At 49.9% G+C, this 19605-nt stretch overlaps 1 protein-coding gene across 5 annotated transcripts in view; it reads left to right on the forward strand.

Moving 5' to 3' along the window:
* Positions 1 to 5847: 5847 nt before the first annotated feature.
* Positions 5848 to 19605, forward strand: part of SLCO3A1 (solute carrier organic anion transporter family member 3A1) — a 311321-nt gene continuing 297563 nt past the window's right edge. Inside the window, exon 1 of one of the 5 annotated variants that reach the window (XM_043554755.1) lies at positions 5848 to 6249. In XM_043554755.1, coding sequence (XP_043410690.1) covers positions 6070 to 6249 — 180 coding nt within the window. In that variant the 5' untranslated portion in view covers positions 5848 to 6069. The remainder of the gene's footprint in view (positions 6250 to 19605) is intronic. The other 4 variants (XM_043554759.1, XM_043554758.1, XM_043554757.1 and 1 more) reach the window with 4 other exon arrangements.

Here is a 19605-nt window from a genome sequence, read left to right on the forward strand (position 1 = left end):
TCTTTAAAGGCCCCTCCGCCAAATACCATCATATTTTGAGGTGCTGGGGATTAGGACTTCAACCTATGAATTTTGGGGTGATCTAACTCAGCCCAGGACAAGCAGTCAGAGGTAGGAGGACCTTCTTGGTCAGTCGTTTTGCACTCCACAACCCTTTTTATTTGCTGTCTCATAGGGGAGGAGCTGGACAGGGTTTGGAGGAAGGAAGTTGGGTATGGGGGAGGACCCTAATCCGAGCTGGGTGTTCCTTTCTTTGATCTGCATATGCTTTCTCTATTACTAATACTCTTGTTTTAGGTTTTAGTGGCACCCTACACCCGTGGCTTTTTTTTCCTGGTCTTTTCATTTTATTTTTTTAATGTTTTATTTATTTTTGAGAGAGTGCAAGCTGGGGAGGGGCAGAGAGAAGGGGACGGAAGATCCGAAGTGGGTTCTGCGCTGACAGCTGTGAGCCCAATGTTGGGCTTGAACTCATGAACTATGAGATCATGACCTGAGCTGAAGTCGGACGCTCAACTGACTGAGCCAGCCAGGTGCCCCTCTTTCCTGGTCTTCTCATATGTCCTTTCTTCCATCAGCCAGAGGTTTAATGGACTGCAGTGTGCCATGACCACCTGGGGTATCCAGGGCTGGAGCTGACCACCCCTGAAGAGGGCAGACAGCTGTGGCCACTTTCTGCTGGGCTTGGGACCCACCAAACTCTTGTCATGTTATTAACCTGGAAACCTCACAGCTCTTTGCCAGAGATGCTGGCTCATTTCATTTGTTCATTCCATTTGCTCACATTTACCATCAGTACCCATCCTTAAAACACAAGGGTTTGTGTGCATTTTTTTTTTTGTGTGTGTGTGCATTTTTGAGACTGGGAGCAAAACTGGGACACTTGCCCTTGAGAGAGAAAAGGCGTTGTGTCGGGAAAGGCACTCATGAGGACAAGTCTTGCTGCTCCAGGAATGCGGGAGCAGGTCCCTGGGGACAATACCTGGAAGGAAGCTGTCTATAAACCTTGACACCTTCTGGGTCATTTTCCTGTCTTTTTCATAAATATTAAGCTTCTTGGCAGGAGGCCTGTTAGACACTGCACAGGACAAAGGATCCTTTATTTTTAAAGTAAAACAGGGGCGCCTGGGTGGCTGAGTCGGTTGGGCGTCCGACTTCAGCTCAGGTTATAATCTCACGGTTCGTTGGTTTGAGCCCCGCATTGGGCTCTGTGCTGACAGCTCAGAGCCTGGAGCCTGCTTCGGATTCTGTCTCCCTTTCTCTCTGCCTTTCCCCCCGCTTGCACTCTCTTTCTCTCTCTCTCTCTCTCTCTCTCTCTCAAAAATAAATAAACCTGAAAAAAATTCTTTAAAGTAAAACACTCTACTCTTAAGAAACTAACAGTCTATTTGGAGAAACACATTCTATGTACCCACATATCAGTTGAAGGCAGCCAACGATGAACTCCCCAAATACACCAATATTGGTAAATGTTTATCATTTGTATTGTTTCTTTTGTCTCAAGGCTCCTCTTCCACAAATAAAAGACATTTCTAAATCCCGAGTTTCTCCTATCGGTTGTCCAATTTCCGTGGATGTTCTTTCTTTTGGTCTTTCTTCCATGTCTCCAGTTGGATTTGGGTTTCACATGTTTAAAATTGCATCTATACTGATGTTTATCCTTTTCACTTCTTTGGTGATCTATTCAAATTAAGAGATATAATTGAAAATACTGAGCTCTGAATATAGTAAGTGGCAAACCCAGGCTATATGGGAGAAAGGCATATGGATAAGGCTAATTGGCAAGTGGGGGTGGGGAGAGAAAAACTCTGAGAAAGAGAAAATAGGCTTCAACTCAGCCCAAATATTAGTTTCAAGCCAAAGAAGTTGGCCTAGCCCCAACTCTATCCTTGGTTGGACACAATGCACGATTGCTGTATTTTCAGAAAAAGAAAAAAAAAATCCATCCATAGGGTGAGAATATAAGCATCTATTTTCCATCCCAGCGACAATCAGAAATCATTCTTTGCATTTATTTTTCCACTTTGTATTTGCCTGTGAACAAAATTGAAGCTGGCAAAGGATGGTTCATGTGAATTACTTGAACAACAGTTTCTCATTGTGTTGAATTACATTGAGGCTGCTTGCTGGGAAATCTTGCCACAGCCCAGTAACAGTGAAAGATATTGTCATTCCCCCCCACCCCATGGCCATGAAGTTAACCCACTTCTCTCCCACATAAATGAGTTGGTGGTGGGGGATGAAAGCTCTCCAAATCCTAATCCCAAGCATTTATGTACGGCTTATTAATATTTTTGGAATCAAAAGCCAGTCTGTCTTCCCAAGTCATCCGACTTTCATCATGCTTCCTTCCCTACGTCACAGATTACGTGGCTTGTCACTGTTTGGGATACCTCTGGCAGCCAACCAAGTAAGGAGTGTTGGAACCCCAGGCCTAGCTAGCACTATTTTCACCTAATTTAGGAAAGTCCAATTTAGAACCTAGGCAAGAAAAGTAGTAGAAAGGCCAAAATAATCACAAGGGTCCTTCAGGCATTTGTAATGCCTACTGTTCCTGAATTTACCATCCACCACTAGGGGGATACATGATGAAAAAGGGTCCAGGCTGGAAGTGGTGGCTATGGCATTTCTCCAAGGGAACAGTTAAGGCCGTCCAGTTGAGGAATTGGATGGGATTTAAGCTCTGTTTACCTTGCTTGCCACAGGATGGTCAACGATCCATTTCAGAGGCTGGTTGGAGGGGGATGCAACAGATCATGGGAGGGCTGAAGGCCCTCTGGATCTCCCCCCTCCTCCTGGCTGCTCCCACCAATTTGGGGTGGAAAACGCAGTTCTCAATTCCCGCCACTTGGGAGCTGTAAGCTCCTAAAAGCCACCTGCTGCTTTTAATCATGAGTGAAACGGGGCTTATAAGACCAGCGCTCCCTGTTGGGAGGCTTGAATCAGCAGTCACGTGCCAGTGCCATGCAGATATGAAGATGGTCCTGTTCCTTTGCTGCTCCCTCTGCACACAAGAGAAACCAAGCACGAGAACCTGCTGCTCATAAACCCACCTCCTCAACCCTGGAGCCCCGATCTACAGGTAAATAAAGGACGACCGCCGAGGGAAGGAAATTGAACGTGTTCAATTCTTTCCGATGGTTGTTGAGGCTGACACATGATTTCCTTCCGGCTGACTCTGACTACTCTTTAAGGCTTCAGCCACAACATTCTTCTCTGGCCGCTTACCATTAATTATATGAAGAAGCTACAATCCTAATCTGGAGTCCTCTCTTTGGCAGAAGTGTTTGATTTCTTTAAGGACAGTTTTTATGTAAAATAAATGACCCCAAACTGAAAAAAGCCTGTGCCCCTCTGGGACTACACACAAGGAAGTGTGGTACAGAGCGAAGGCAGCTGGACTTGGATTCAAGTCCTGTCCCCTTTGAGCTGTGTAACACTGGGCTAGTCACTATATATCTCTGAGTCTCCATTAATAAAGCAGAAACCATGTGAGTTCCCTTGTGCCCAAGAGACAGACCACTGGGTGATAGGGAGTCATCAAGAACCTGGACGTGTTTCAAAGGCTGGTCCTGCCATTGACTGGATATGTGACATTGGTAAGGTGAGTCAACCTTTCTGGGCTTCCGTTTTCTGACCTGTAAAATGAGCTAATAACAGTATCTGGCTTAGAGGGTGGCTGTGAGGGTTCAGCTGTAAACACAGGTGAAGCACTTCGAATGGGGCCTGGCCAGAGCAAGCACGCAATAAACATGAGCTCTTTGGGGGTGCCTGGGTGGCTCAGGGAGTTAAGCATCCGACCCTTGATTTTGGCTCAGGGCACAATTCCACGATTCACAAGTTTGAGCCCCGTTTTGGGTTCTGCACTGACAGCACAGAGCCCACTTGGGATTCTCTCTCCCTCTCTCTCTCTGCCCCTCTCCCATTCTCTCAAAATAAATAAATAAACTGAAAAAAATTAGCTCTTGTTATTTCAAAGCACGTGAACAACACTTACGGACTATAATGCACTCTGCTGTTTCAACAGCAGTGGGACAGCAGTTTTGCAGCACGAAGCCACAGAGGCAGGCAGAGAGCTAGCTCATCAAAGGTCTTCTCAGGAAAGTCAGGAGATGCTCCCTTGACGTCAGAGTGTCGGAGAGGCCCCAGCCCTTCAAAGGCAGGACTCAGTAGAAAAGTCTGCTGTGAGGCAGCGTGGGGGGCGGGGAGGGGGGCGGCGGGATTTGGAAAGGGGCTGCAGGAAGGTGACAGACTCTTGGGAATTGGTGCAGCCCCGGGTGACAGGAATTGGGGGGAAAATGGAAAAAGGCCTCTGTTGGAGCCAATTCAGATAGCAGACAGCGAAGACAAGGAGAGGGGAGCATCTGAAAGGGACAGCAGGTCTAGGTGAGATCATGTCTAGAACCAGAGGATGAGGCCGTTTTTATTTCAATGGCATGGCAAGACAGCACCCCCACCATGACACCATCCATTCCCATTCCCATTCTTCCGGAGGAAGTAAACATTTCGGATGTGTTCATTGCTCTTCAGTTTCAAATTGAAGCCTGCGTGTTTCAATTCAAAGCCTTCAGTTTCAATTGAAGCCATTCTCAGGAGCCTAGGAGAATGGCACATTTTCTTTGACCCGTTATTAAGTAAACGCTTTATGAACAATTGTTTGAACCACCCCTCCTCTCAGTGGCCCAGGCAGAAGTTGCTGAGGGCTTCCGGGTACTGATCCAGTCCTTTCCAGTTTCTCTGAGCTTCCAAAAGCCTGTGGACCACTAGTAGATCTTATTGGTGGTGCCTTGTGGCCCAAACTCCTGGTAATGATTATAAAGAGCGGCTGCCTCGGGGCTCGGGCTTACAGGCCAAGACCAGGAAGGGCGGCCTGGGCCACAAAACTAGGGGAGGCCTGGGCTAATCGCTTCCCGCTGACTTCAGCCTCAGCTGCATCATTCCTGAGGATGGACTCCAGGCAGATGGAGGGCTGGACAAGGCCCTCTGCTGGGGTCGCTGCGACCTTGCAGCCACCTAGACACTGCGGCCTGGGGGCGACTGATAGTCTGTGCGGTTCTCGACGGATTAATCGAACTTCCCTCTAGAAGAGCTTTCCTTCCTTGAGGTCGGGAGCCCTTTAGGCACACCCAGCGGCCCGGGGGAGCAGGAGCTGGGACCCGCGGGTTGCGGACGCCGCCAGCAGCTCTGACCTCTGGCACCTCCCCAAGCCCCGGGGCGCAACATCTGTCCCCAGAAATACCCGGGCAGAGGGGGAGCAAGAGCGTCCACCCCTCCCTGGGTAACTCGGTCTTCGCTCTCTTCCTAGAAACCGCCCCTCCTCTCCCGTCTAGCGCCGCGAAGCCGAAGCACTCGGTCCCCGTCCCGCGGGGGCGCCCGCGCACCCCACCTCGGCGCCCCCAGTTCCTCGCGCAGCACCGCCCAGCGCCCGCGGGGGCGCCCCGTGCCCCGCAGCGCCATCTAGGGGCGGGGCACCGCCTTCCTCCCTCCTGGGCACCCCCTCCCTCCCTGCGCGCGCGCCCCGAGCCGGTCCCCCCCTCGCGCCTCCCCGAGGGCGCGCTGGCGGCGAGGGGCGGCCCGGCCTCGGGGCAGACGCAGGGAGGCGAGGGCCGGCGCGGCCGGCTGGCGAAGGGAAGCGGGCGATGGCAGCGGCGGGCGTCTGCGGGCGGCGAAGCGGCGGCGGCGGCGGCGGCGGGCGGCGCGAGGAGCCCCTGTGATTGGCACAGCCCGAGCCGGAGGAGGAGGCGCGGGGAGGGCGGAGGAGGAGGAGGAGGAGGAGGTGGAGGAGGAGGAGGAGGAGGAGGAGGAGGAGGAGGTGGAGGAGGTGGAGGAGGAGGAGGAGGAGGAAAGGGGCGAGCGCGCGCGGCGGCGGCGGCGGCGGCGGCGGCGGCGGCGGCGGCGGCGAGGAGCTGTGCCTTCCACCTCTCCAGCCCCGGCAGGACGGGGGCGGCCGCCGCGGGCCCGGGGCGGGGACAGCACGCAGCCTCGCCGCGCACACCCCCGCCCGGCAGCGGGCCCGACACCCGGGGCGAGCGGGAAAGCGGCGGCGGCGGCGGCGGCGGCGGGGGAAGGATGCAGGGGAAGAAGCCGGGCGGCTCGTCGGGCGGCGGCCGGAGCGGCGAGCTGCAGGGGGACGAGGCGCAGAGGAACAAGAAGAAGAAAAAGAAGGTGTCCTGCTTCTCCAACATCAAGATCTTCCTGGTGTCCGAGTGCGCCCTGATGCTGGCGCAGGGCACGGTGGGCGCCTACCTGGTGAGTCCCCGTGCCAACTCCGCCGCGGGGGCCCCCTCCCCGGCCCGGCGCTCGGGCGGCCGGCTGGCACGGGGAGGGGGCCGCCTGGGGCCCGGGGGCAGGCGGGCATGACCTCGGCCCGGCGCGGAGGTTGGCGAGTGGTGCAGCGGCGGCCGCCGGGGGAGCTGCCGGCCCGGGCTGCCGAGCGAGCCGGGAGCGGGCGGGACCGCGGATGCCGGCAGCTGCTCGCGCGGCCGGCGGGGGCCTGGGGTGCCCGGGGAGGAGAGGCGGCGGGCAGGTGGCCGGGAAACCGTTTGCTTCCCCGCCGGGAAGGCGCAGCCAGAGGGTGAGTTCAGGAGCCCCCTTGGAGAGGCAGGCATCGCGGGTTTCAGGTGACCTGCACATGGGAAGAAAAGCCAGTTGAGCATCCTGCGTCCTCCACTCTTTCCATTCCATCCGCCTCGAGAACAAATTCATTATGCATCATTTTCTCCGGGCGCTTTCCCCATGCGCCAATTACGGAGGGTGGGGGGTGGTATTTAACAGCTTAGAGTAAAATGCATTCGAGTGTGGCCCTGTTCGGAGCCTGGGCTGCAGGGGGAATATTCCCTCTCCGTATCCCAATAGCCATCTTTTGGCGTCTGGGATAAAGTTACAGTACCTGGAGAGCAGCTGCGAGTTTGTGTAGCTCTTGCTACCCGTGCTTAAGACCTCGATTCCCCACCGTGGTCTCTCGCCCGCAAGGGGGTCGCATCATTTTGCACTATGTGCGTCTATTTCATTTGCCTTCTGACAGGGGATATTAATGCTCAGACGGCCCAGGGGTGCCTGGCATATCAGAGGAAACAGCTTGTAATGACTCAGCACTGTCAAATACCTACTTTGTCGCCTTGTCCTGCCCCGCGCGGGTGGTCCCAACTTGAGTTCCAGAGAGCGCACTTCCAGACCCGAGTCCAGCCCTGCCTACAGGAGAAGATTTTGTCAGTGTATAGTGTTAAATCAATACTTTGGTGATTGACCTGAAACATGAAATGAAACGTCAGAGACTTTGAGTGTTCCTGAAACGTCAGTGACTTTGACGGAGATAGAATTGGACAGGATTTTGGCTGTTGGAATACCACATCCTCAGATAGAACCATGCTTTTCCTGATGTACCACTAATCCCTCCTTCTTGGCCTTGGGGTGCAGTTAATGAAGGCTGGACTGGTGGGTGCCCTGTACCATTCACAGTCTCCAAAGACTCCCGGGCTTACGGTCAGAGGGAAGTACAAGCAGGCTTGTAGCGTAGGGGAACGTCATCTTTGTGGTTAGCAGAGAGGATTGTTCAAACTCAGCTCTGTTCCTGGGGTGCCAAAGTTACAGGGCTCCTGAAAATCAGCTGCATTGCCTTTGCTCCTTGTGAGATGAAAGTGTTTTAAGTCCCCGTCTCTGTGCATCCTTGACTTGTATGCTGCAGGTGAGCCCTGAAGCCCAAAGCACAGTTTTCTTCGGTGTTTAGATTTTTGTTGTACAAAATGCACTTTGTACATAGTAGTTCCAGCGCAGACGGTCCCTGTGTGGGGGGTCCGTTCATCAGCACTTTCACGGAGGGAATTTTGACTGTTACGATATTAAGATAGGTATGTGTAGTACCAAGATGCAAATGCGTATTAACAAGATATTTGTGGGTCTGTGCTGGAGCGTATGCAAAGTATGTACTACCTAACTGGGGTCTGTGTTTGGGGAGGTAATTAGTGTATCAACAGCTGCCTTCGGGTTTACCATTTTGTTTGCCTGAAGCCAGTTTTGTTCAGTAGGGTGCGTTATTCATGCGTGGCAAACAGGAACGGAACTTTTCACACCATGAATGATAAAGGCCTGGTCTTAGTTTTTTAGCTTGCCATGATCTAAGGGTTTTAGAAAGGAACGAGGCTGAGCTTCAACTAGATGAGTAGCCTGGGCTCCTTTAGAAAGTTAAGAAGCAGAGGGCTGCTGGTGAAGCTGGATACCTAAAGGCAGGGCTGGCTGGCACCGGGAGATAGAAAGTTGACTTTAATCCCAGAGTAGGCCAGTGGCAGGAACTCAGTCCACCTGGTTGTTGGGGAGAGGGGGGCTGCTGGCATTTCCAGCCTGGGCTGATAGAAAGCCTGGTTCAGAGGGGTAGGGTAACAGGAGTCGACAGGTGACCAGCAGAAGGCGGATGGAGGCCCAGGAGAGGACAGGCCTGGGAAACTGAATTTATTTTGATTACTAGGAGCGGAGGGATAGGGTGCTCAGGGCTCTGCCCTGCCCGGCTGGACTCTCTGTGGCCATCTGAACCTCGTGAAAATAAATAGTTTGCTTGCCAGGGTTGACTGAATCAGGTTGCTGTGGGTTTTGTTTTTCTGGGCCACTTGGGAGTTTTCTGTTCATCTGTTAATTTGGAGGTGGAATAAAAAGTTATTCCTGCAGCTGTGTGTGACTTCTTCATGGATAATTTGAGAATGGAACGTTGTAGGATGTTTGCAGGAAAGGCAGACGTCTGCGTTTTAATTCATCATGGCTTTCTTAAGAAACCTCAGAGCCTGCTTTTCTAGGTGATCATCCGCACTGTCAGGGTCCATGTGCCAGGGGTGTGTTATATGTGATCTTTGCGTTGGCAATCAGCCTGCCTCTCCGATGAAGCATTTTCAGGTACCTGATGAAGGGCACACCGTGGGACACTGCCAACAGTGCTTGCTGTGATAGCGAGGGGGGTTATCGAAAGTTCTATGCCAGCGACATTATTTTAATCTATTTGATCCCAGTAGTCCATGCAGCTACCTTATTATTTTGTCTTCTCAGATGCCGTGTTTTATATTTGGAGGCTTCATTTCATTTCTCCCTTTACTTTCTGAAAAGGGCTTGCCCTGTGTCTTCAATGGCACTGGTGTAAGCTCCCCAACTGCAGAACTGAAGCAGGAAGTTGCCTGTGATTTGAGAAGCAACTTTGTAAAGCAGGACTGTGTGTGTGTGTGTGTGTGTGTGTGTGTGTGTGTGCGTGCGCGCGCGCGCTTTCCCTCAAGAACCTGCCCAGGGAGGAAACTCAAGGGAGACTTGTATATGAGACAAACACCAATTGTTAAGCTGGGCAGGGGACCAGCAACTTTTTGCCTCCATGTGGGGGCGGGTGTGGGGGCGGGTCTCCCAGGGCAATGCTGAAGGTTATTGACCCTGACACCCAGATGCTGTGATAGTAGAGATAAGGTAATCGCGCAACCCCCCGGCCAGCTGTGGATTCTGAAATCTGCTACACTTGCAAGTGTTGTAACTGGAAATCATACCTCAGATAAGCCAATGTCACGAGGATGTTCTCTCCTAGTCCCTCAAACTGCCTGAGTGGCTATGCGATACTTTGTTGAGCATAAGAAGAGAGACCGATCCAGTTTGATCGGCAAGGTGTGCTGGGTGGAGAATGCGATTTTCCTTTACTTGGGGCTTTGCTTTGGGTGGCTCCAGTCTGAACTGACCTTGCAAGGATGTAATCTCTGCTTAAGTCTCGGCCCCTTTGGAGAAGGCTTAGGCCTATGGGAACTGCAGGGAGAGAAAGTTATTTTGTGTGTACTTCATGGTGATGTGTGGAGACCCACTGAGATGTCTCAAGCCATTCTTGGAGTCCAGCCCTGCCTGTAGAGCTTCGTGTGTGTTATCAAATTGCCGAGGACTGGAGTCGATAAGGCTGTGTACAGGAAATTAAAACGTTGACACCTCTGGGCAGTTAGGATCGAGGCTCACATACAAATGCATTTGAATTTCCTCAGGATGCAAACTTGACAAGGCCTGTTGAGTCTCCAGGGTGGGGTGCACAGACAGCGCCTAGGACCCGGGGTGGGCATTTCCCTATTTAGAGTTTTGCAAACCCTAAGTCGGAGGTTGTCGTGACGAAATAATTCGCCGGATGACTGAGTGCATGTAACAGAACTCCCATCTCACTGATTTCTAGTCACTTTAAAAAGTGTTAGGCCTGAGAGCATTCAGTGGCTTGCAATTACTTGTAAGGTGAAACTACTGGATTTGTTATTCTTCTTTTTTTTTTCTCTCTCCCTAAAGAAGCATCATTTTGAAGATGGGTTTTTACGGCTCTTACCCAGAAGCAGACAGCTGAGGGACATTTTTAAAGTCCTTGTCAAATTAGTATGATGACTAAGGCGACTGTATTTTACTTAATCAAATTATTTTACACACTTATGGTTACTCAAAGTGACAAATTCCCTGCCATTTGCATAATTACTATATAGCCCCAGGTAGTAAGAAATACAATTACCCTGATTTTTTTTTTTCCTTGCTGTTTGGTTGCACATGTTTAGCTAATAATTATTTAGGGGAAAAATGATTTCTGCAAATTCCTTTCAATCAGCTTTGTGTACACAGCTTAGTTTCTGTAGGCGTTTTCTCTTGTGGGTTTCATGGTCAAAGAAATGGGATCAGTGGGCTGTAAAGCGGGCAAGATCCTTCCTGAATTTTGGAACTCTCCCCCTTTTCCATTTTAGATACCTTACAAAGCAGAGGACACAGAGGCCTCTCCGCAGGGGCACTGTCTTGCTAATCACATGCCCAGCATTTAAGCTCATCTTGCTTGCCTGCTGCCGGAATGGCATTGCTCTGGGTTAAGCTGGATAAGTTTCTACTTGGGCAGAGGCAGTTGGAGCAAGAGGGGCTCTGCATCTCTCTTGCTCATCTTGAAGCAAGCTTTCAAGTGCTGCTTGTTTATGGAGGGGCTCGCATAGCCATCACTAGGGATGAGTAAGTGCAACCTAGCAAAAAACAATGAGGAGGCAGCCACAGTTGAAGACGATGAAGGCCTGGAATAAAGACCCAACAAAATCCGTGAATGTTCCTGGTTAATTGCAGACAGGGGTGTTCCTTTCAGGGTCTAGGCCTCCTGCAGAGGCAGTGGCAAGGACTCCCGCTGAGCTGACCTTGTTCCTTGGATTGAGGGAGGGCTCCTTGAGGTGCCAGGCAAGGAGGGTGGCGCCTGCCAGGTAACTGGGCAGGCAGGTCTGCAGAAGTTGCCCCCCCTCTTGCTGGGATGGAGAATAAAACTCTACCAGCAGTATTTCTCCTTTCAACTTGGTGAACACATTTAACTTGCAGGGATTTAATTTTTTTTTTAACGTTTATTTATTTTTGACAGAGACAGAGTGTGGGCATGAGCTGGGGAGGGGCAGAGAGGGAGGGAGACACAGAATCCAAAGCAGGCTCCAGGTGCCGAGCTGTCAGCACAGAGCCCAACGCGGGGCTCGAATTCACAAGCCCCGAGATCATGACCTGGGCCGAAGTCGGATGCTTAACTGACTGAGCCACCCGGGCGCCCCAAACTTGCAGGGATTTAACTGCAGCACATCATTTAATAAATAACCACATTCCTCCAAAGGAGAATCACCATACTCAACACTTCTACTCATGTTTTGTATACCTACTCCTATTATGTATGTTAATATGTGCATCGTGTGCATTATACGTTTACATACGTACACGTTCTGGTGTAGGGTTGCATAGACCAAATATTGAATGCTGTCCCTTTTGGACGTTGTTAAGGGACAATTTGCTGGTAATTTTGATTGTGTAGCTTAAACATGGGTTTAGAACTCCCCTGAAGTCAAGTGACCTATATTCTGTCCCCTCTCAGAAATGTTTTTGGTAATCTGTAAGCCGGAAAGATAGCATCCTTGTTCCTTTAACTTAGTTTTGTTTTCTGTTGCTATATCTGTATCTACAAAATAGGAAATAAGTAGGGGGGGCAAAGGGTGGAATCAGTGACTTTGGTTCACAGGATAAATAAAATTGGTATGGTTTGAGAAACTTGTATTTTATGTAACCCAAGTGTCTATGTGTTCATGTTAAAATGACTAAACGTGGTTAAAACCCCAAATGAAATGGTTAAAATTGCCAGGTAGGAGAATGATAAGCATCTGCGGCAACCGTCGCTCAATGGATGAGCTTCCGAAGACCTGGGATTCCCACCCACGTTCTTCCCTTCTTGGCTGTGTGTTCCTAAACTGATTACTTAACCTCTCTGTGCCTTGGTTTTTCATTTTATTTTATTTATTTTTATTTATTTATTTTTTTAAATGTTTTTTTTTTTTTCAACGTTTATTTATTTTTGGGACAGAGAGACAGAGCATGAACGGGGGAGGGGCAGAGAGAGAGGGAGACACAGAATCGGAAACAGGCTCCAGGCTCTGAGCCATCAGCCCAGAGCCCGACGCGGGGCTCAAACTCACGGACCGAGAGATCATGACCTGGCTGAAGTCGGACGCTTAACCGACTGCGCCACCCAGGCGCCCCTGGTTTTTCATTTTAAAACGGGGGTCTAATAATACTCATAACGATTCTCTGAGGATTCACTGAATTGGTACATGGAAACCACTTTGAATGCTAACTGGCACATGGTCTTTGATATATATGAGCTGTTAATAATGACATGGTTATACATATTTTCCACAGGCATTCAGTTTGTAGCCCCAACAAATGAGAAATAAAATTATTTCAATCAAACTTTGATTTGGGTGTAGTGAACTGTACTCTCAGGTAGTTCCCTTGTTCTGCATGAACATTTTGTCCGGGAGGTAAAATGTTTTTAGAAGCAAGAAATAAGTACCAGTTGCTAATTCTGTTTATTCCCTTATTCTAAATGTGGCAATCCATTTTGTCTTAAAGACGCTGTAAGAATTACCAGTCACGTGGGAGAGGAGTTCGCTCTAGTAATGGTTCTGTCGAGCGTTTCTAGCCAGTGGGTACTTGGAGGTGGGTGGACAGGGGTGCTCGGGACGGCTGGGAGGGACAGGCGTCCTGATGCCTCGTTTTGGGGGGCCCTGTTTCCCGTCGCTCTGGTCTGTGGCTACAGGATAGGGAATCCTTGATGGTCCTCTATGTTGCAGGCAGCTGAGGAGCAGTGAAGAGTGTTGGCTATGGAGTCAGAAGACTTGGACTTGAACCCGGGCCTGCTACCTACCGGCTCCTGGTGACTTGACTTCCCTGAGTCCCAATATTGTCATCTGAAAAATGGGACCGACTTACAGGTGGTTGAGATATTTGAATAAATGGACACATGATAGAGTGCTCTCCTAGGGTACAGGATTCAGTCCTTGCTTTGCTGCTAATGACACAACCCTAGTCGCTGACCTTGGCATAACCAAAGTCCTTCCCCAGGGCCTGAGAATTTGGGGTGTTGTGTGAGGCCTCGGTTCTGTTTCCCACATTGGAGATTGGGGCCCTCATAGCTCACTCTGCTTCTCTGGGTGAAGAGTGGCCACTTCAAAGCAGCCTGGAGTGTCAGCATTCGGGGATCAAGGGACATATGTCCTGGACATATGCTGTCCTCTGGTCAGCGACCTTGGAGCTTCGTCCTGGTTGCCAGGGGCGGGGCTCAGGTCTCCTGCCACACCCACTGCTTCATCTTAATCCTCCTGCTCAGCAGGCACAATTGGGGCATTTTCTTCATCTTGACCCTTTTTGGTTTCTCCGAAGCAGAGCAAGTAGGCTCTTTTTTAAAGTTAAAAAACTTTTTTTTAATGTTTACTTATTTTTGAGAGGCAGAGCATGAGCAGGGGAGAGGCAGAGAGAGAGGGAGACAAGAATCTAAAGCAAGCGCCAGCATCTGAGACTGTCTGCAGAGCATCTGTCTGCTGTGAGCATCTGCACAGCATCTGAGCTGTCTGCACAGAACCTGATGCGGGACTTGAACTCACAGACCTCGAGATCATGACCTGAGCCGAAGTTGGACGCTTAACCGACTGAGCCACTGAGGCACCTTGAGCAGGCTCTTGATAGATGCCGTGCTGTTTCTCATCCTCCGGGTCCATTCATCTCCACTTACGATGATTGTTTAGGGGGTTACCTTTGCCCAGCGCCCCTCTGGTCACACCTGTCCTTGGGAAGGATAATGAATGGACTGGGCTCTTCTCAGTGCATCCACCTGCAGCATCTGTTTTGGGCGAGTTCTTAGCTTCACATTCAAGGGCCACGGGCTTCACAAGAGAGCACACGCTCTCTGAACACCACTGCATCCCCAGACTCTGCTGGCTGGGTGTCGACTTCCCCGAGGAAGAAACCCTATCAGCTTCCTAAGACCCTGGACCTTCTGTAGCCACAGTTGAGTGAACAAGCCTGGCTGGGGGCGGGGGTGGGAGGGGTGCTGTGTCGTGGGCGCTCCAGTGACAATATGCAGAGCGGAAACGCTCCACTGGGTGTAGCGGAATCTCTGCAGCTGGCTGTTCCCAGCTTCTTTATTTCTGTTCTTCTTTGTGGCTTCGAGACGAGCCTTTCTGAAAAGGGAACCCCTTCCTGACGGAGGGTTTAGTAGCTCAATTTAATAGGAATGATCGTAACCAGCCCAGCTGTTTCCTGAAATGAGCGGACATTCCTCTTTAAATAGGGAATGGTTATTTCCCTGAGACATAATAGTCGGTCATTAAAATTTTCTTGGACTTAATACAAATGTCTCATTTATGACTTCCAGTCAACACTTCAGTGGAACAGTTTAAAAGCCAAAGACAACGTAGGTTGGCTCCAAGCCACAGGTTTTGAATGGGGCTGGGGAGGGGGTAGTGTGGAGCCCACTTACTCCCCTTTGCCTCCATGATTTCCTTCATAAATACCTTCATGATTTCCTTCATAAATAAAAGGTGCCTTCAACACCTCTTCAATACTCTGTTCTTCTGGGACATCACATCCCCAGTGGCATTTTAAGATGCCTGGTAACAGAATGGAAGAGCCTTGAGTGTAACAGCGATGTCTTATTTCCTTAGCATTGGGTTTGGTTAAAATCTTTGCCACGAGCACAGAAGCAAGCTGTGGCCACAGCCCATCCAAGTGGCCAGTGGTATGCTGGGTCCCTGGCATGTCCCAGCAGGTCTGAGTTACTGTGGGATAGAGTGAGTCCATTCAAAAGCCTAGGGAGTGCCTTTCTTCTGTCTGTGCGTCTGTCTGTCCACCCACCTACACTCCGTATGTGAGTTCTGTACTATGTGGTGGCAGATTCTGATTTGTCTGGCAAGTTGCCCTTTGGGACGGGTCTCTGGATAATTAACTTGGCTGTCCGGGTGACCCTCGAAACCTTTCGTCGGTGGGTCTAAAGCCTGTTGTGGCTGTCTCTTCCTAGCTCCCCGAGTTCCTGATGATGCAGAGTTTGCAGAAATAGGAAGGAGCCAAGAGCAGGCTTTCAACACATAGTCCCGGGGAATATAATAGAATATTAGGCATCTTGCTCCCTAAGTCACTGCCTACACAACTACCAGAACTTCAGCAAGATAGAGATGATTCTTTTTAGCTCCATTTCTGCACTCGCAAGGTTGGTGCAGGGAGAACAGTGTCACAATGGTGCTTTCAATTAAAGACTATTGTCAGATGTTCTTGGGACTGGCTGTTGTCTTTCCCTCCTCCCCTCTTTGGGAGAAGGCTTATGTAAAATAGACACGCTCCGTCTCTAATTGTTGGATCTGCTCCCCCAGCCTGACACTGCCTCTTTCCCATCCTTGGCTGATTCGAATGAGAAATTACCACCTTGAATATAAGCAAGTGGAAATTGGAAAGCCGCCCTCCGACTGATTATGTAAGCTCTAAAATACTGTACCTGAAATCTTGTGTTTCCCTCGCTGAGAATTCTCTTAATGAAGGTACAAATTTCTAAGCGCGGACCTGTATGTTTTTGTTATGTAAGCTTCCATTATTGTGACCCCAACCTGTGAAAAAGAATGGTGTTGATTAGTTAATCTCTCCGTTGGCTTTCAGGGTCAGAGAATCATTGGAAGTAGACTCACAGAGCCACCTAGAGCTCTCCCCCTGGAACTTGGCAGCCTGCTGCGTCAGCACCAGCACCTTCTCTCCAGGGGTGCCTAGGCTCGTTCTGTGTCTGAGGTCACCCTGACTCTCCGGGTGGCAGAGGGCAGGTGTCCGTGAAGGCTTGAGAGATTGCTTGTGCGATTCAGTGGCGTGTTCGGGAATAAAACCACTGTCGATTGTGATGGGCATTCGTGCTTTGGACATTTCATTTCCCAAAGTCCCCCTACTATCGCCTTTGGGGTGTATTTTGCCTCGTGTTGCATAATTTGCCGGTCTTTTGTTGTGGCTCATTCCCACCATCCTCTTCTCAGGCTGCACGCTGCGTGGCCCATTTCATATTTACAGCCTCCTAAAGTGTAGACAAGGAGCTTATTTTGTGGCCAGAGTGGACACTGGGAGGAAATACTTAAAAGAAACTAGACGAGTTGAAAGAGATCCAGAAGAGCTTCAGAAAGGCCTCCCCTGTCTTCATGCGGAAAATTTAGGACAAGACTCACAACTGATTGTGTGATTTATCATGTGGCGGGTCGCAGTGTCTCCCCAGTGTGGTAAATACTGTGTCGGCTGGGAGGCTGAAATGCCAAGAGGAGTTTTTCAGCCAGCCGAAGGAAGAATGTCTTCTGGAAACAAAACCCACAAAGTAGCACCTTCGCTTTACCTTTGCCAAATCTGTGGAGATGCATACGAATCGAAAAGGCCGGCAGCGTAGCTCTGCGGCTTGCAGGTGATGGGAGCAGGTGGGGAGGGCGTCCTTACCACACACGGGCTCAGAGGGGCACGTGGAGCCAGCAGGACTTGGGCTAAAAGCGGATGCAGCCCCGTGAACCTTCCGAGATGCACAGGTGGAACCGACTGTCCACTCGGCATGTCGTCCCTGTGTCCCAAGGTTGGCCTTGGCCTGCGTTCTTAGGTCTCTTTAAAAATAACGGGCGCCTGGGTGGCTCAGTTGGTTAAGTGTCCGACTTCAGCTCAGGTCATGATCTCACGGTTTGTGGGTTCGAGCCCCATATTAGGCTCTGTGCTGATAGCTCAGAGCCTGGAGCCGGCTTCTGATTCTGTGTCTCCCTCTCTCTCTGCCCCTCCCCTGCTCATGCTCTGTCTCTCTCTGTCGCAAAAATAAATAAAAAAACATTAAAAAAAACCCAAAAATAAATAAACATTAAAAAAAAATAACATAGCCAAGGGGGGGCACCTGGGTGACTCAGTCGGTTGCACATCTGACTCTTGACTTCGGCTCAGGTCATGATCTCGTTGGTTCAAGGGTTAGGGCCCTGCATTGGCCTCTGCATTGACAGTATGGAGCCTGCTTGGGGTTCTCTCTCTCTCCCCCCCCCCGCCCCTCCCCTCCCCCAAATAAATAAACTTAACAATTTTCATATTAAAAAATATCTGCCCTGCGGTGCCTGGGTGGCTCAGTTGGTTGAGCGGCCGGCTTCGGCTCAGGTCATGATCTCACGGTCCGTGAGTTCGAGCCCCGCGTCAGGCTCTGTGCTGACAGCTCAGAGCCTGGAGCCTGTTTCAGACTCTATGTCTCCCTCTCTCTGACCCTCCCCCGTTCATGCTCTGTCTCTCTCTGTCTCAAAAATAAATAAACGTTAAAAAAAAAATTAAAAAAAATATCTGCCCTTACTGCTTTTCATCTTAGGCAAAATCGGCACAGGATTAAGTAATTTACCCAAATATGCAGCCCCTACCCTCCAGAGCTAGCCCCCCACGTTAGCTCGCGGGGTGAGTAGGTGAACAGTCCAGAAGAGTTTCATTTTTGGAAATAATGATTGTAAACATACAAATAAAAGTAATGTTTTGGTGAATGCAGGAAAAAAGTCCACTTTTTTTTCTCTTTTAAAATATTCCTTTACATATATATATATGTATATATGTGTATATACACACACATATATATACATATATGTATATATAGACCGTTTCCTAATAGGCATCATACCTATCCTTAATCTGGTGAGCAGGTAAAAATACATACACTTGTATTTATCTGTCTTCTGATACTTTAGATTTCACTGGGGAATGCTTTGTCACTTAAAAGTAATAGGACCAAGGCAGCTATTAAAAATGCCTCTAGGGCTGCAGGCACCCAAGGCCATCAGGGAGGCTGTGCAGTGTGACCAGGGACACGTTTTAGAGCCCCCAAAAGGAAGCTGAGTGTTCCTGTGTTCAGGTCCGTCGCCTCCGTGACTGCTTTTCTCTTTGCACCGGGTGAGCTGAGCTCTGGTGGTCACGGTGGTCAGCTCAGCTCTGTCGCCTCCTGGTTGTTCATTAATTTTATTCTTGCCTCCCTGTGCTGGCCCCTGACGCCACAGGGCCACGCTTCACCAGCCCTGGCAGGATGTCCCAGTCGGATCCATCAGACCTCTGTGAGAGCGTGCTCCCAGGAGTCAAACCCTGGTCACTCCTGAGTAGGACTCCTGTGCCAGGCTTATGCTACAGGCACTGTCAATATCCTTCTTCAAGCTGTTTCCTTTGTTGGTTTCTCACCGTCCTCATTGGGTGGGTAATATAAGCTGAGCTCTCAGTCCTACAGGAGGTAAAGATTCAGTCCCATCTTTGACCACAGACTGTATGGTAATTCTTGCCTTCCCGGATGGAGCCTATTGTACTTTATTTGGGGGGTGGGGGTGGGGGTGGGGAGTGTGGTCTTCATATTCTATTTAAACCTTCCCCTGTGGAGTTCAGAGGATAGTAGGGGCATTCCCAAACATTTTCTGTATCTCTGATGTTAGAGAAAAATTGGGTTATATATTCTCCCTTAGATATAGAAAGGTGTGACGTGTAGTACAGAGAAAGTGACTTTGACAGTTCATCCTTTGGTTGGAGGAAGACTTGGACCCAGGGGTGGGAAGGTGGATGACGATATGAATGAGTTTCTAGGGCATTTCTGAAGGAAGAAATGGGGTGTATTGGTTCCCTGGGGCTCTGCTGAAACAAACTAACCATACACGGGGTGGCTTCCAACAATAGATTTATTTTCTGGCAGTCCTAGAGGCCAGGAGCCTGAAATCAAGGTGTCGGCAGGTGCGTCCTTCTGAGACTCCAGGTAGGATCGTTTCTTGCTTCTTTGTAGTTCCTGACAGTGGCCCTTGATCTTTGATGTTCCTTAGATAGGCTTTGTACCCCTCCCTTATGTGACTCTGAGGTCACATGGCATTTTTCTTCTGTGTTTCTCTCCTCCTCATAGAAGGACACCACTCCTATTGGATTAGGATCTACCCTAATGACCTCATCTTACCTTAACTACATTTGGTAAGACCTTGTTGCAAATAAGGTCACATTCCCAGATATCAGGAATTAAGGCTTCATCCTAGTCCTTTTTGGGGGACACGATTCAACTCACGATACCAGGAGCAAAATAGAGCAAAGGACCCTAAAATGGTCTGATGGTACAAAGAAGAAGAAAAAGAAAAAGACAGACTCTGCTCTCTTCAGGGTTTTGGGTTGGGTAGGAAACTTCTGCAATGTTGGTCAGCGTGTCATTCTTTGCAGATGTGCTATCCTGTGACAATCCTTGTTTCCTTTCTGAATAAGTAAGGGGATAACTATGTTTCTGTCTGTGGGGTGGTGGTTAGGCTGCGGGAGTGAGCC

Source organism: Prionailurus bengalensis, chromosome B3, assembly GCF_016509475.1.
Source record: "Prionailurus bengalensis isolate Pbe53 chromosome B3, Fcat_Pben_1.1_paternal_pri, whole genome shotgun sequence".
Classification (NCBI taxonomy): domain Eukaryota; kingdom Metazoa; phylum Chordata; class Mammalia; order Carnivora; family Felidae; genus Prionailurus; species Prionailurus bengalensis.